The following is an 18,717-nucleotide window of genomic DNA, read 5'->3' on the forward strand; positions in this document are numbered from 1 at the left end:
TCCCGTTCCACCTGATCAACATGAGAATCTCCCATTCCACCTCATCATGATGAAAATCTCACGTTCCACCTCATCACTATGAGAATCTCCCATTCCACCTCTTCACCTTGAGAATCTCCCGTTTCACCACATCACGATGAGAATCTCCCGTTTCACCACATCACAATGAGAATCTCCCATCCCACCTCATCAAGATGGGAATCTCCCGTTCCACCTCATCATGATGAAAATCTCAAGTTCCAACTCATCACTATGAGAATCTCCCGTTCCACCTCATCATGATGAAAATCTCACGTTCCACCTCATCACTATGAGAATCTCCCGTTCCACCTCATGACCATGAGAATCTCATGTTCCACCTCATCACGATGAGAATCTCCCGTTCCACCACATCATGATGAAAATCTCCCGTTCCACCTGATCACCATGAGAATCTCCCATTCCACCTCTTCACCATGAGAATCTCCCGTTCCACCTCATCATGATGAAAATCTCACGTTCCACCTCATCACTATGAGAATCTCCCGTTCCACCTCATCACCATGACAATCTCCCGTTTCACCTCATCACCATGAGAATCTCCCGTTCCACCTGATCAACATGAGAATCTCCCGTTCCACCTGATCAACATGAGAATCTCACATTCCACCTGATCAACATGAGAATCTCCCGTTTCACCTCATCACCATGAGAATCTCCCGTTCCACCTGATCAACATGAGAATCTCCCATTCCACCTCTTCACCATGAGAATCTCCCGTTCCACCTCATCATGATGAAAATCTCACGTTCCACCTCATCACTATGAGAATCTCCCGTTCCACCTCATCATGATGAAAATCTCCCGTTCCATCTCATCACTATGAGAATCTCCTGTTCCACCTCATGACCATGAGAATCTCCCGTTCCACCTCATCACCATGAGAATCTCCCGTTCCACCTCATCACCATGAGAATCTCCCGTTCCACCTGATCAACATGAGAATCTCCCGTTCCACCTGATCAACATGAGAATCTCCCGTTTCAACACATCATGATGAGAATCTCCCGTTTCACCACATCACAATGAGAATCTCCCATCCCACCTCATCAAGATGGGAATCTCCCGTTCCACCTCATCATGATGAAAATCTCACGTTCCACCTCATCATGATGAAAATCTCACATTCCACCTCATCACTATGAGAATCTCTCGTTCCACCTCATGACCATGAGAATCTCAAGTTCCACCTGATCAACATGAGAATCTCCCGTTTCACGTAATCACGATGAGAATCTCCCGTTTCACCTCATCAAGATGAGAATCTTCCGTTCCACCTCATTACCATGAGAATCTCCCGTTCCACGTCATCACAATGAGAATCTCCCGTTCCACCTCATCATGATGAGAATCTCCCGTTCTACCTCATCACCATGAGAATTTCCAGTTTCACCTCATCACCATGAGAATATCCCGTTCCACCTCATCACCATGAGAATCTCCCGTTCCACCACATCACCATGAGAATCTCCCATTCCACCTCATGACCATGAGAATCTCCCCTTCGACCTCATCATGATGAGAATCTCCCATTTCACCTCATCACGAAGAGAATCTCCCTTTCCACCTCATCATGATGAGAATCTCCCGTTCTGCCTGATCAACATGAGAATCTCCCGTTTCACCACATTATGATGAGAATCTCCCATCCCACCTCATCACCATGAGAATCTCCCATTCCACCTCATCATGATGGGAATCTCCCATTCCACCTAATCACTATGAGAATCTCCGATTTCACCCCATCACCATGACAATCTCCCGTTCCACCTCATCATGATGAGAATCTCCCGTTACATCTCATCATGATGAGAATCTTCCGTTACACCTCATCACGATGAAAATCTCCCATTCCACCTCATCACCATGAGAATCTCCCGTTCCACCTCATCATGATGAGAATCTTCCGTTACACCTCATCACGATGAAAATCTCCAATTCCACCTCATCACCATGAGAATCTCCCGTTACACCTCATCATGATGAGAATCTTCCGTTACACCTCATCACGATGAAAATCTCCCATTCCACCTCATCACCATGAGAATCCCCCGTTACACCTCATCATGATGAGAATCTTCCGTTACACCTCATCACGATGAAAATCTCCCATTCCACCTCATCACCATGAGAATCTCCTGTTACACCTCATCATGATGAGAATCTTCCGTTACACCTCATCACGATGAAAATCTCCCATTCCACCTCATCACCATGAGAATCTCCCGTTCCACCTCATCACCATGAGAATCTCCCGTTCCACCTCATCACCATGAGAATCTCCCGTTCCACCTCATCACCATGAGAATCTCCCGTTCCACCTCATCATGATGAGAATCTCCCGTTCCACCTCATCACCATGAGAATCTCCCGTTCCACCTCATCATGATGAGAATCTCCCGTTTCACCTCATCGCCATGAGAATCTCCCGTTCCACCTGATCATTATGAGAATCTCCCGTTCCACCTCATCATGATGAAAATCTCACGTTCCACCTCATCACTATGAGAATCTCCCGTTCCACCTCATGACCATGAGAATCTCATGTTCCACCTCATCACGATGAGAATCTCCCGTTCCACCACATCATGATGAAAATCTCCCGTTCCACCTGATCACCATGAGAATCTCCCATTCCACCTCTTCACCATGAGAATCTCCCGTTCCACCTCATCATGATGAAAATCTCACGTTCCACCTCATCACTATGAGAATCTCCCGTTCCACCTCATCACCATGACAATCTCCCGTTCCACCTCATCACGATGAGAATCTCCCGTTCCACCTCATCACCATGAGAATCTCCCGTTCCACCTGATCAACATGAGAATCTCCCGTTCCACCTGATCAACATGAGAATCTCCCGTTTCACCACATCATGATGAGAATCTCCCGTTTCACCACATCACAATGAGAATCTCCCATCCCACCTCATCAAGATGGGAATCTCCCGTTCCACCTCATCATGATGAAAATCTCCCGTTCCACCTCATCATGATGAAAATCTCACATTCCACCTCATCACTATGAGAATCTCCCGTTCCACCTCATGACCATGAGAATCTCATGTTCCACCTCATCACGATGAGAATCTCCCGTTCCACCTCATCATGATGAAAATCTCACGTTCCACCTCATCACTATGAGAATCTCCCGTTCCACCTCATCACCATGACAATCTCCCGTTTCACCTCATCACCATGAGAATCTCCCGTTCCACCTGATCAACATGAGAATCTCCCGTTCCACCTGATCAACATGAGAATCTCACATTCCACCTGATCAACATGAGAATCTCCCGTTTCACCTCATCACCATGAGAATCTCCCGTTCCACCTGATCAACATGAGAATCTCCCATTCCACCTCTTCACCATGAGAATCTCCCGTTCCACCTCATCATGATGAAAATCTCACGTTCCACCTCATCACTATGAGAATCTCCCGTTCCACCTCATCATGATGAAAATCTCACGTTCCACCTCATCACTATGAGAATCTCCTGTTCCACCTCATGACCATGAGAATCTCCCGTTCCACCTCATCACGATGAGAATCTCCCGTTCCACCTCATCACCATGAGAATCTCCCGTTCCACCTGATCAACATGAGAATCTCCCGTTCCACCTGATCAACATGAGAATCTCCCGTTTCACCACATCATGATGAGAATCTCCCGTTTCACCACATCACAATGAGAATCTCCCATCCCACCTCATCAAGATGGGAATCTCCCGTTCCACCTCATCATGATGAAAATCTCCCGTTCCACCTCATCATGATGAAAATCTCACATTCCACCTCATCACTATGAGAATCTCCCGTTCCACCTCATGACCATGAGAATCTCATGTTCCACCTCATCACGATGAGAATCTCCCGTTCCACCACATCATGATGAAAATCTCCCGTTCCACCTGATCAACATGAGAATCTCCCGTTCCACCTGATCAACATGAGAATCTCCCGTTTCACGTAATCACGATGAGAATCTCCCGTTTCACCTCATCAAGATGAGAATCTTCCGTTCCACCTCATTACCATGAGAATCTCCCGTTCCACGTCATCACAATGAGAATCTCCCGTTCCACCTCATCATGATGAGAATATCCCGTTCCACCTCATCACCATGAGAATCTCACGTTCCACCACATCACCATGAGAATCTCCCATTCCACCTCATGACCATGAGAATCTCCCCTTCGACCTCATCATGATGAGAATCTCCCATTTCACCTCATCACGATGAGAATCTCCCTTTCCACCTCATCATGATAAGAATCTCCCGTTCTGCCTGATCAACATGAGAATCTCCCGTTTCACCACATTATGATGAGAATCTCCCATCCCACCTCATCACCATGAGAATCTCCCATTCCACCTCATCATGATGGGAATCTCCCATTCCACCTAATCACCATGAGAATCTCCGATTTCACCTCATCACCATGACAATCTCCCGTTCCACCTCATCATGATGAGAATCTCCCGTTACATCTCATCATGATGAGAATCTTCCGTTACACCTCATCACGATGAAAATCTCCCATTCCACCTCATCACCATGAGAATCTCCCGTTACACCTCATCATGATGAGAATCTTCCGTTACACCTCATCACGATGAAAATCTCCCATTCCACCTCATCACCATGAGAATCTCCCGTTCCACCTCATCACCATGAGAATCTCCCGTTCCACCTCATCACCATGAGAATCTCCCGTTCCACCTCATCACCATGAGAATCTCCCGTTCCACCTCATCATGATGAGAATCTCCCGTTCCACCTCATCACCATGAGAATCTCCCGTTCCACCTCATCATGATGAGAATCTCCCGTTTCACCTCATCGCCATGAGAATCTCCCGTTCCACCTGATCAACATGAGAATCTCCCGTTTCACCACATTATGATGAGAATCTCCCATCCCACCTCATCACCATGAGAATCTCCCATTCCACCTCATCATGATGGGAATCTCCCATTCCACCTAATCACCATGAGAATCTCCGATTTCACCTCATCACCATGACAATCTCCCGTTCCACCTCATCATGATGAGAATCTCCCGTTACATCTCATCATGATGAGAATCTTCCGTTACACCTCATCACGATGAAAATCTCCCATTCCACCTCATCACCATGAGAATCTCCCGTTACACCTCATCATGATGAGAATCTTCCGTTACACCTCATCACGATGAAAATCTCCCATTCCACCTCATCACCATGAGAATCTCCCGTTACACCTCATCATGATGAGAATCTTCCGTTACACCTCATCACAATGAAAATCTCCCATTGCACCTCATCACCATGAGAATCTACCGTTCCACCTCATCACCATGAGAATCTCCCGTTCCACCTCATCACCATGAGAATCTCCCGTTCCACCTTATCACCATGAGAATCTCCCGTTCCACCTCATCATGATGAGAATCTCCCGTTTCACCTCATCACCATGAGAATCTCCCGTTCCACCTCATCATGATGAGAATCTCCCGCTTCACCTCATCGCCATGAGAATCTCTCGTTCCACCTGATCACTATGAGAATCTCCCGTTCCACCTCATCATGATGAAAATCTCACGTTCCACCTCATCACTATGAGAATCTCCCGTTCCACCTCATGACCATGAGAATCTCATGTTCCACCTCATCACGATGAGAATCTCCCGTTCCACCACATCATGATGAAAATCTCCCGTTCCACCTGATCACCATGAGAATCTCCCATTCCACCTCTTCACCATGAGAATCTCCCGTTCCACCTCATCATGATGAAAATCTCACGTTCCACCTCATCACTATGAGAATCTCCCGTTCCACCTCATCACCATGACAATCTCCCGTTTCACCTCATCACCATGAGAATCTCCCGTTCCACCTCATCACCATGAGAATCTCCCGTTCCACCTCATCATGATGAGAATCTCCCGTTCCACCTCATCACCATGAGAATCTCCCGTTCCACCTCATCATGATGAGAATCTCCCGTTTCACCTCATCGCCATGAGAATCTCCCGTTCCACCTGATCAACATGAGAATCTCCCGTTTCACCACATTATGATGAGAATCTCCCATCCCACCTCATCACCATGAGAATCTCCCATTCCACCTCATCATGATGGGAATCTCCCATTCCACCTAATCACCATGAGAATCTCCGATTTCACCTCATCACCATGACAATCTCACGTTCCACCTCATCACTATGAGAATCTCCCGTTCCACCTCATGACCATGAGAATCTCATGTTCCACCTCATCACGATGAGAATCTCCCGTTCCACCACATCATGATGAAAATCTCCCGTTCCACCTGATCACCATGAGAATCTCCCATTCCACCTCTTCACCATGAGAATCTCCCGTTCCACCTCATCATGATGAAAATCTCACGTTCCACCTCATCACTATGAGAATCTCCCGTTCCACCTCATCACCATGACAATCTCCCGTTTCACCTCATCACCATGAGAATCTCCCGTTCCACCTGATCAACATGAGAATCTCCCGTTCCACCTGATCAACATGAGAATCTCACATTCCACCTGATCAACATGAGAATCTCCCGTTTCACCTCATCACCATGAGAATCTCCCGTTCCACCTGATCAACATGAGAATCTCCCATTCCACCTCTTCACCATGAGAATCTCCCGTTCCACCTCATCATGATGAAAATCTCACGTTCCACCTCATCACTATGAGAATCTCCCGTTCCACCTCATCATGATGAAAATCTCACGTTCCACCTCATCACTATGAGAATCTCCTGTTCCACCTCATGACCATGAGAATCTCCCGTTCCACCTCATCACGATGAGAATCTCCCGTTCCACCTCATCACCATGAGAATCTCCCGTTCCACCTGATCAACATGAGAATCTCCCGTTCCACCTGATCAACATGAGAATCTCCCGTTTCACCACATCATGATGAGAATCTCCCGTTTCACCACATCACAATGAGAATCTCCCATCCCACCTCATCAAGATGGGAATCTCCCGTTCCACCTCATCATGATGAAAATCTCACGTTCCACCTCATCACTATGAGAATCTCCCGTTCCACCTCATCATGATGAAAATCTCACGTTCCACCTCATCACTATGAGAATCTCCCGTTCCACCTCATGACCATGAGAATCTCATGTTCCACCTCATGACCATGAGAATCTCCCCTTCGACCTCATCATGATGAGAATCTCCCATTTCACCTCATCACGATGAGAATCTCCCTTTCCACCTCATCATGATGAGAATCTCCCGTTCTGCCTGATCAACATGAGAATCTCCCGTTTCACCACATTATGATGAGAATCTCCCATCCCACCTCATCACCATGAGAATCTCCCATTCCACCTCATCATGATGGGAATCTCCCATTCCACCTAATCACCATGAGAATCTCCGATTTCACCTCATCACCATGAGAATCTCCCGTTCCACCTCATCATGATGAGAATCTCCCGTTTCACCTCATTGCCATGAGAATCTCCCGTTCCACCTGATCAACATGAGAATCTCCCGTTCTACCTGATCAACATGAGAATCTCCCGTTTCACCTCATCAAGATGGGAATCTCCCATTCCACCTCATCATGATGAAAATCTCCCGTTCCACCTGATCAACATGAGAATCTCCCGTTCCACCTGATCAACATGAGAATCTCCCGTTCCACCTGATCAACATGAGAATCTCCCGTTTCACCTAATCACGATGAGAATCTCCCGTTTCACCTCATCAAGATGAGAATCTTCGTTCCACCTCATTACCATGAGAATCTCCCGTTCCACGTCATCACAATGAGAATCTCCCGTTCCATCTCATCATGATGAGAATCTCCCGTTCTACCTCATCACCATGAGAATCTCCAGTTTCACCTCATCACCATGAGAATCTCCCGTTCCACCTCATCACCATGAGAATCTCCCATTTCACCTCATCACCATGAGAATCTCCCGTTCCACCTCATCATGATGAGAATCTCCCGTTCCACCTCATCACCATGTGAATCTCCCGTTCCACCTCATCACCATGAGAATCTCCCGTTTCACCTCATCACCATGAGAATCTCCCGTTCCACCTGATCAACATGAGAATCTCCCGTTCCACCTGATCAACATGAGAATCTCCCGTTTCACCACCTCATGATGAGAATCTCCCGTCCCACCTCATCAAGATGGGAATCTCCCGTTCCACCTGATCACCATGAGAATCTCCCGTTCCACCTGATCAACATGAGAATCTCCCGTTCCACCTGATCAACATGAGAATCTCCCGTTTCACCACCTCATGATGAGAATCTCCCGTCCCACCTCATCAAAATGGGAATCTCCCGTTCCACCTGATCAACATGAGAATCTCCCGTTTTACCACATCATGATGAGAATCTCCCGTTTCACCTCATCACCATGAGAATCTCCCGTTCCACCTGATCAACATGAGAATCTCCCGTTCCACCTTATCAACATGAGAATCTCCCGTTTCACCACCTCATGATGAGAATCTCCCGTCCCACCTCATCAAGATGAGAATGTCCCGTTCCACCTGATCAACATGAGAATCTCCCGTTTAACCACATCATGATGAGAATTTCCCGTTCCACCTCATCACGATGAGAATCTTCCGTTCCACCTCATCACGATGAGAATCTTCCGTTCCACCTCATCACAATGAGAATTTCCCGTTTCACCTCATCCCAAAGCTGCTCTGCTGGATGTAGATCTGGTGACTGTGGAGCCGTTGGAGGACAGTGAACTCATCGTCATGGTGGAGATTATGTGAGCTTTGTGACATGGTGCATCATCCTGCTGGAAGTTTCCATCAGAAGATGCTACACTGTGCTCAGAAAGGGACGGACATGGTCAGCAGCAGGACTCAGGTAGGCTGTGGAGGTTAAACGAGGTCATGTTGGTACTAAGCGGACCAAAGTGGGACCAGAAACCCTCCCCCCACCATTCCAGCAGCAGCAGCATTGACCCTGACGGCAGGATGGATCCATGTTGTCATGATGTTTCCAGCAGATTCTGATCCTACCATGTGAATGTGGAGCTGAACTGGAGACTCATCAGACCAGCAATGAACCCGTGCTTACTGGACTTCCTGTTGCCTTCCTATCATCTCCAACCAGTCTCTCCAGTCTCCTCTGACCTCTGACATCAGCAGCTGCATACTTTCTCTTCTTCAGACCTTCTCTGGAAACCCTGGAGATGCTTGTGTGTGAAACAGTAAATACTCAGACCAACAACGTGCTGCGTTCAAAGCCACTTAAACCTGTTTCTGATGCTCAGTTTGAACTTCAGCAAGTCGTCTTCACCGCGTCTGTTTGACTAGATGAATGGAGTGTCTGCCATGTGATTGGCTGACTAGATATTCTGGTTGATGAGTCGTTGAGCAGGTGGAACTGAGAAAGTGGACGGTGAGTGTCCATGTTTAATAAATATCCATCTCATTCTCAGGTTGCTGAATGCTAATAAGATCCACTGCATCCGAGCCACTGCGTTTAAAGACCTGGAGAACATGGCGCTGCTGTCACTGTATGACAACAAGATCCAGAGTTTGGCCAAAGGCACCTTCAGCTCGTTGCACAGCATCCAGACACTGTGAGCGAGTGAACGGCTACGTTTTAGGTTCTGTTTGAGTCTGTTTGCTGTGACCTGACTGCTGTTTCTCCTCAGCCACCTGGCCCAGAACCCCTTCGTCTGTGACTGCAATGTGAAGTGGTTGGCGGACTTCTTGCGGTCAAACCCCATTGAAACCAGTGGAGCGCGCTGTGCCAGTCCTCGCCGTCTCGCCAACAAACGGATCGCACAGATCAAGAGCAACAAGTTCAGATGCTCCGGTCAGTCAGGATTAACTTATTTGTAAAACCAGAGTCTTGATTCAGAGCCAGGTACCAGTTAGAGTCCATTTTTCCTCATCACGGATGCCATTTTCATCTCCTGGTTCAGATTTTCACTCACAGATATGAGTGTTAAAAAAAAAAACAACAAAAATAGTTTTAAAATGGAAAAACAAAAAATAAAATGAAGCATTTTTACTTTTAACTGTTTGAAATGAAAAAGGTTTGATTCTGAAACCGCTTTGCATTGCAGCGATGGCAGAGGCTGCGTTTGATTTGACCCGGAATGACTTGGAATGACGTCAGAACCAAAGTGAGACAAAGTCAGGAAAACTTGGAACCCACCATTAAAGCCACCAGGACCCCCTTTGTTTCTAGACTTCAGATGCTAACATGTTAGCAACAGTTCCTGATGTTAGCAGACAGAAAACACCCCATGGTTTGGTAAATAGACTTGTACTATAGTGCTTTTTTGGTCATGCAGACCACTCAAGGCGCTTTACACTACTTGTCACATTCACCCATTCATACCCAGATATGAATACGTCTTGCCCTAGGACACTTTGGCCTGTTAGGGGAAGCCTGGAATTGAGCTCCCAACTTTCCAGTTGAAGGACAACTGCTCTTCCTCCTGAGCTACAGCTGCCTGAGATGGACTGTTGTTCTCAGAACACTGCACAAGAGACAACATAGAAGAAAGACTTGATCTTTCACAGACACATCAAGTGTCTGTGAAATGCTAATCTGGCAGGTAATGGCTACACTTACAACAGAAAGGTGGCCATGTGTAGGTTGTTGAGTTGTTCATTTGAGCCACACAGCTTTGTCCTCTGTACATGGTAACAGGAATTGTTCCAAACATCGCTGATGGGATCAGCTTGGTAGTGTTCTGCGAAATGTGGAATCAGTACAATGGAATACATATCTTTCATGGGTGGGCTTGAACCACCATCCTTTTGGTTAACAGCCAAACACGCTAACCGATCGCGCCACAGAGACTGATTTAGGGTTTTGGACATGAATGCATTTTATCACCTTGATCTTTGTGTAGGCATTACAGAGCACTTTGACATTTCACTGCAGCCATCTTTACTGGTAAACTGGGGTTAGGTGGGTCTCAGTCAGATATCCGACTTCAGAGGCGTTCATGGTGTATTTCCGACTGGAAGCTTGGAAAATCTAACTTCTGAGTACAAATCAAACGCAGCATCCCATGTTAGCCGAGTTTCTGCAGAAGCAGCAGGCCGGCCTCTGCTCGCCGCTTTAGTCCATGGAGCGACTCAGACCAGCATATCTACACACATCTGTTTCTGACTGCTGGTTTATGTGTGTGCAGCTCAACACTTTTAAAAGCATCAAACATGGTGACTTCCAGTTGTTTCTGCTTTTTCCCTGACAGCCAAGGAGCAGTACCACATCCCAGGTATGTTGGTTTTTACCTGTGTGAGTACATCAGTGTGTGCTTTGTAGGTGTTTATCGATGAAGACGAGCAACTCTGCTGCTTTCATCGGTCCATCCGCCGCCGGTGTGTGTTTGTCCATGTCCAGGTGCTGAGGACAGGCGTCTAAGCTATGAGTGCAACAGCAAACCGGTGTGTCCGGCGAAGTGTCGCTGCGAAGCCAATGTGGTGGACTGCTCCAACCTTCGCCTCACCAAGTTCCCAGAACACCTCCCACCCTCGACCGAAGAGCTGTGAGACAGAAACACACTAGCTGCGTTTCCTTTGCATTTTTTCCACAAAATTAAAGCGATACTTGTAAGTTTAGACTAACAACAGTTATGATTTGAAGGTGTTTCCATTGAACAGTGTTTAGAATATTAAAATTGTAAAATCTCGTTACTCCCGTGAGATTTTACAAAAATTGCGGCTTATACAAAGTAGACACGTTGCATTTTTGGGGGTTTTTCTACTTGCTGCGGAGAATTTGCTACGACTTTTTGAGGCTTTTCTCCCTCATTTTCTTTTCTAAAAATCTGAAATTTGCTGGTTTGTTCTGCACCGCGCCATCTTTACCTAAAATGATCTGGTCACATGACCCCCAACGTCGGGGACACGTAAATGCGAAAAATGTGTTTCCATTACACTTTTGCGATATGTTTCTATATTGGAATGTCTGAAAAAACACCTCTTGAAAGCGTAAAAACTTTTTAGTGATATTTGAGACCTTTTACAAAATGTAGGTGTTTCCATTTTTTTTTTTTTTTTTTTTATTGCGATATTTAGTTTTTGAGCAATTCTAGGTGTGATGGAAACGCACCTACTGATTAACTGCACAAAACAAACTGCTTTACAGAGAAGATTAAATGAATTTGCAACGTGATTAAAAACATTATAATAGTACATGTGAACCTACACAAAAGCCGAATTAAGTATAAAAACAGGAGAAGTGAAAAACCTGCAGACGATCAGGTGATGTCCGAGGACATCTGATCGCACCTGATGGTCTCTGTTAGTAATCACACGTTCTAGTTTTTTATCTGGATCTTTAAATCTGAGGCAGGGACCTGCAGGAGGATCTCAGGCTGCACCCAGATCCACATGGAGACTTTCATGGCCTCAGACTGACCTTAATGAAGGATCAGTCTCTGTAAAGCAGCTTTGACACGTCCAGTTCGCTTTGTTCTCTTCTGCTTGTGGTGAGAAGTCAGATTTGCTAAAGTTACGGATGAAAACGGAAAGAGGAGGTGCGGGATCATTGTTTAATATGTCATCTACTATTTGGTCTGTGAATGGAGCAAATCGTTGCAGAAAAGTAAAGATCGTGACATCAGGAGTCAACAAGTGCAACGTATTCCATCCAGCAGCTGAACGGAAATAAAACTAAGAGACTAAATGTTTAGTAAAACACGTTTGTTTTGATCACATCACTGTTCAGATTTCCAGACACAACAGCATTTCCTCCCGTTAGATCTCGTCCAGCATGTACATACACATCCTGCTGTGTGAGACGATGTCAAACCGTGCTGAAGATCTTCCTTCTGACATGACGATTCATCCTGCATGAACTCACATTCCCAAAGAAATCTGCTACTGACTGTGATCTCTGTCCTTCCTCCTGGTGTCCTCCTGCTGCGACTATTCCAGGCGCCTCAACAACAACGACCTCTCCGTGCTGGAGGCCACCGGGGCCTTCAGGGGCCTGTCACAACTCAAGAAAATGTAGGTCAACCTGAGAGTTTCCAGGGAAGTTCATGTTGCAGCTTCATGTTGTCTGCTTTTACTTTTCTGAACTTCTGAAAGTAGCGGCTGTTCAAAGAGCAGCTTCAGTAACAACATGGAGGCTCTTCTTCTCTCCCAGACAACTGATTTCTGGTTGCCAGTTCAGCCGGAGGACTTCCAGCATGCTTCAGCTGTGTAGACATGTGTTTGTGGTTTCCGCTCTAACTAAAGCATTTCTTTTGCTTGACCTGCCTTCTTCCAGAAACCTGAGCAACAACAAGATCTCAGAGATCGAGGATGGTGCGTTTGAGGGTGCTGCTTCAGTAGCGGAGCTTCACCTCACAGCAAACCACCTGGAGTCTGTCAGAGGGAGCATGTTCAGAGGCATGGAGGGTCTCCGCATGTTGTGAGTTGCTCTGGCTTAAAACCTGGTTTCATGGCTAACAGCCAACCCTGCAGCTGTTAGCATGTTAGCACTAAGCTTTGCTTTCACTCATATCATCATCAGCTTCTCAGGCGCAGTTAGTCTGGGGTGAACTGATGGAGAGCTGACCCTTCAGGTGATCTGCAGAAGTTAAATCCTGTGTTTATTCAGAGTTTATTCAGCTGCAGTGAAAATGTCTCAACCTCCACTGACAATCAGGTTTACTGGTAAAACGTACAAACTAGCTGCTGTTTGCAATAAACAGATCAAGCCAGAAGCATTTCAACAACTCAACACAACTATGATGGTTTTAAAGGGGTTTCTCCAACAGAAAATTCTACTTTCAATGGAGCTGCAGTCTCAAAACGATTCGCCGCCCTGAATACAAGTTCCCATGGGAATATCAGGTGTGGTTCGACGCACACCTGATGAACCAGTGTCTTGTCTGGTTAGAAGCTCCAACAAGTTTGGGAGAACGAAACCATTCTGGGCTTTGAAAGCTATTAATAAGACCTTGAACTGGATCCTAAAACGAACATGGAGCCAGGGAAGATGGGCGAGCAGAGGTGTAGTCCAGGATATTCGCAGGTATCCGGAGTATACCTACTTATTTTTCAGTCAGCATTGAGGATACCCACTTCTAACCCCCCTGTGATGCTGCTTTTACAATTATAAACAACCCTACACATGTAATTATGTCAACCAGCAGCTCAGCGAATGTTCCTGATGGTGCAGTTGGCCAGCAGCTCCGCTAACTTCAGCCTGAACAGAGACATAATAAAGATTTAATATGTCGAGCAGCCTCATATCGGCGTCTACTTTTAAAAAAAGGGCAAGAAAATGAAAGTATAGCCACTTCTTTAGGGACCGAGGGGAAACAGACAGTAGCATTTTGTTTATTTTATAAAACAAATGGTCCGTTTTATGTATCCGGATTGTTTCTGTTAGCAGACACCATTTCATATCATTTCTATGCCGATGACGTTGATCTGTGCATATTGTTTGCTTCTTTTTGTCCGACTGCTGAGTCAGAATAGTTTTTTATTGGTACTTTTGTCATCTTTTGAAAAGGGCTCCATGAAAAAACTTTACTTATTTATTATTTATTACTTAGTTACACTCTAATCCTTTCCCTCGATAACACAAAACTGGCCATTAAACCGATAGTTAGAATTTGTTGGTTAACATCACTTTATTTAGTTTGGGGAGACAATGAGTTTTAGAATGATCAGTTTTTGTGTTTACAGGATGCTGAGGAACAACCGGATCAGCTGCATCCATAACGGCAGCTTCACAGGACTGACCAACGTCCGGCTGCTGTCCCTGTATGACAACCAGCTGAGCACCATCCTGCCTGGAGCCTTTGACACGCTGCCCAACCTGTCCACGCTGTGAGACACAACACACAGAGCAGAGCCGTGGCGCCACTCAGTTTAGTTCAGGGACAGCACAGTGTGTGCCTTACATCACGCACAAACTTACAAAATCACAAAACGTTTCGTCTACCTGGACCTGAAAATCCTGCGTTTCACATTAAGATTAAAGTGACTTTTCAGGAGCTAAACGTTAATTAAAACGTACATTTTCCACATCTGTGTGGTGATCAGGACCACCTGAACAGACTCTCCGCGAAATAATCTTCCTGCCTTATAAATACTTTGTATTTATAATTAAACCTCATCTGGACAAATTAGGGATTCTAGTTGCTTTAAAATAAAAACTTGCTGTTAATGTTTTCAATTCCATTTTCACATTTACTAAAATGACCCTGTAGTCCAATCAGCTCCTGGCCTGGTGAGCTGGTTTGACCCCGGCGCTCTCCATATAGAGTCTGTTCCGCTTCTTCCCCTCGCTCTCTTACCATCCATCTCTGCTGTTCACCAGAAACCTGCTGGCCAATCCCTTTAACTGTGACTGCCACCTGTCCTGGTTTGGGGCGTGGCTTAGAAGCCGGCGAATCGTGACAGGGAACCCACGCTGCAAGGGCCCCGCCTTCCTCCGAGAGATCCCGCTGCAGGATGTAGCTGCGCCAGATTTCCGTTGCGAGGACGGTATGACGCGTCGCTGAGCTGAAGTTGTGAAGTAACACAAGAAACCAACCAAAGTGAAACTCTGGTGTTTACCTGTCCAGGCTCCGTGCTGGAGGACAGCATCTGTGCTCCGGGTCCTCAGTGTCCCAGTCAGTGCACCTGTATGGATACAGTGGTCCGCTGCAGCAACAAACACCTGCAGGCCCTTCCCAGAGGACTTCCCCGCAACGTCACCGAACTGTGAGTCTGAAATGTTTTACTTCTAATGTCTCCCAGTTCTCCAGGGAAGTGCTTCTCCCTGAAGGTTTTAGATGTTTCCACACCTGCATGAAAGGTGCATCAATCCGAATCAGATGTGTTGGTGTGGGAAAACATCCAGAACATGCAGGGCAGGCAACTGGACTAAAGTTCCAACTCACCAGTGGGGCGCGGGAGATTTTCTGGATGTCTACAGAAAAGTATTTTTCTTTTGGCTTCGTAAAGTCTCACCTTGTTGCTGCAGAAAACTTTACATGCGAGTATGAAAGGTACAAGTTTATAGTTGTTTGATGTTTTATCTAAGTTGTCCAGGACAGTTAACCAACAGATATGTTGTCACGGGTTGAGGTGGAGGTGAGGACCCAAATGCAGGAACAGGAGCCAGGAATGCTGAATGAAGAAGATTTAATGTCAGAACTCCGAACCAAACTGAAGGGAAGCAAACAGAACTGAAACCAATGGCTATAAATACTGGGGAACGAAGGAAGACACAGGGGAAATGGATGAACTAACGAGACCAGATGAAAACTATGAACAGGAACAAAGGCTACACAGGAAACAAGGGAACTGAACAAGGAAAAACTACAAAATAAAACAGGAAGCTAGAACTAAAGACACAACACGAAACACATCATGAAACGTCAGATCATGACGTCAAGAGCTCTTGTCTATAGGTGATATCCAGGTAAAGTCTGACAAGAAGAATCTCACAGAAAAGAACAAAGATCAGAGACCAGGCCTCTCGACTTTACTGCAACGTCTAGCAGCTTGTGTGACTTGTGGGGGGGTGTTTCTACCCCAGGGTACACCTTACGTTCGCATCACAGATCTGAGACGCAAATAAAGAAAGAAAGATGTTCCTGGGATCTCAGTGGTAGCCCGTAGGTCATGGAATGATCTCAGAGCCTTTTTTTTATCCCAGAACGTTTAATGGAGAGGCCTGACTGTAACTTTCAGTCAACGAGGGAAGGCCAGCTGCTCTACTGTTGGTCTCCATGAGATTTGTGCTTGAGGATCCAGTCCACTGGACGCAGCATGTAAGGAAGAGCTGAACCTCCATCCCAGCTGAAGGTCCGACACGTTTCACAACGTTTCCCCCAGATAAACGCTGATATTGTACTTCATATATCAGACTCCAGTAGTGTGGAGGCAGGAAGAGGGGAATCAAATTGTAAAAAAAATTCACTCTGGGAAAAATGTCCATTTTGATTATAGACACGCATGTTTGTAAAGAAACTGAGATATTCGTCCACCTTTCCAAGTCTGCGTCCTCCTGTTTCTTAACAGGGGCCCAGATACTTAACGCCCCCCACTACCAGTACGTGTCTTGCTAGTATGGAAGCATCAAGAGGCATTAGCAAAGGATATTTTATAGCCTGGAAAACTCCTCAAACACCTTTAATATTGTAATAAATGTAACAGAGATTTGGGTGAGACAGAGGAGTGGCGTCTGATCGTCTGAGCAGGAGGTCCGTAGGAGAGGGCGAACAAAAGGGGGGGCAGAGGGAAGCCTTGGCGGGAGCCCCTGATACTCGACATGGGGAAGAAAGATCGTTGTGGGAAATAATCATAGCCGAAGGATTCATCCTAACATCGTTAGTACGAAGACCACGAGCTTAAAACCCGCCAGAGATGGTTTCAGTTCTATTAAAGGTTTTTTTTTAGAGAAAAAGACACAAAGAGATTTAATGTCCTGAGAAAAATAGATGAAGAAATCTGGTCTGCTGGGGGGGCGATCCAGGAGCTTCAGCACGTATGTGTTCAGAGAGACCGGGTGGGGGGGGGGGGGTTCATAGAGACGGGGGTTCATAGAGACGGGGGTTCAGAGAGACTGGGGGGGGGTTCAGAGAGACTGGGGGGGCGGTCCAGGAGCTTCAGCACGTATGTGTTCAGAGAGACCGGGTGGGGGGGGGGGGGTTCATAGAGACGGAGGGGGGGGGTTCAGAGAGACTGGGGGGGGGGGGTTCAGAGAGACTGGGGGGGCGATCCAGGAGCTTCAGCACGTATGTGTTCAGAGAGACCGGGTGGGGGGGGGGTTCATAGAGATGGGGGACGGTTCAGAGACACGGGGGGGGGTTCATAGAGACGGGGGTTCAGAGAGACGGGGGGGGGGGGGGGGGGGTTCAGAGAGACTGGGGGGGGGGGGTTCAGAGAGACTGGGGGGGCGATCCAGGAGCTTCAGCACGTATGTGTTCAGAGAGACCGGGTGGGGGGGGGGTTCATAGAGACGGGGGTTCATAGAGACGGGGGTTCAGAGAGACTGGGGGGGGGTTCAGAGAGACTGGGGGGGCGATCCAGGAGCTTCAGCACGTATGTGTTCAGAGAGACCGGGTGGGGGGGGGGGTTCATAGAGACGGGGGGGGGTTCAGAGAGACGGGGGTCCAGAGAGACGGGGGGGGGCGATCCAGGAGCTTCAGCACGTATGTGTTCAGAGAGACCGGGTGGGGGGGGGGGGGGGTTCATAGAGACGGGGGGGGGGTTCATAGAGACGGGGGGGGGGGGGGGGTTCATAGAGATGGGGGACGGTTCAGAGACACGGGGGGGGGGTTCATAGAGACGGGGGTTCAGAGAGACGGGGGGGGGGGGTTCAGAGACACGGGGGGGGGGTTCATAGAGACGGGCGTTCAGAGAGACGTGGGGGGTTCAGAGAGACGGGGGGGGCGTTCAGAGAGATGGGGGACGGTTCAGAGAGACGGGGGGGGGGGGTTTCAGAGAGATGGGGGGGTTTCAGAGAGACTGGGGGGGGGGGTTCAGAGAGATGGGGGGGGTTCCGAGAGACGGGGGGGGGGTTCAGAGACACGGGGGCGGGGGGGGGGTTCGGGGGGGGGGGGGAGGTTCAGAGAGACTGGGGGGGTTCAGAGACACGGGGGGGGGGGGTTCAGAGAGATGGGGGGGGGTTCAGAGACACGGGGGCGGGGGGGGTTCGGGGGGGGGGGTTCAGAGAGACTGGGGGGGG

The 18,717-nt window shown here is 47.4% G+C and overlaps 1 protein-coding gene across 1 annotated transcript in view; it reads left to right on the top strand.

The window, feature by feature from the left end:
* The window catches only part of slit1b (slit homolog 1b), a gene marked incomplete at both ends in the record, with an annotated part of 152,810 nt that overhangs the window by 80,838 nt on the left and 53,255 nt on the right, over positions 1–18,717 (top strand). Inside the window, 9 exons of the mRNA XM_079265052.1 lie at positions 9,506–9,649; positions 9,725–9,888; positions 11,288–11,311; positions 11,437–11,581; positions 12,975–13,049; positions 13,312–13,455; positions 14,721–14,864; positions 15,358–15,524; positions 15,605–15,743. Coding sequence (XP_079121178.1) covers positions 9,506–9,649; positions 9,725–9,888; positions 11,288–11,311; positions 11,437–11,581; positions 12,975–13,049; positions 13,312–13,455; positions 14,721–14,864; positions 15,358–15,524; positions 15,605–15,743 — 1,146 coding nt within the window. The remainder of the gene's footprint in view (positions 1–9,505; positions 9,650–9,724; positions 9,889–11,287; positions 11,312–11,436; positions 11,582–12,974; positions 13,050–13,311; positions 13,456–14,720; positions 14,865–15,357; positions 15,525–15,604; positions 15,744–18,717) is intronic.

The sequence above is a fragment of the Telmatherina bonti genome (assembly GCF_933228915.1).
Source record: "Telmatherina bonti genome assembly, chromosome: 3".
NCBI lineage: Eukaryota > Metazoa > Chordata > Actinopteri > Atheriniformes > Telmatherinidae > Telmatherina > Telmatherina bonti.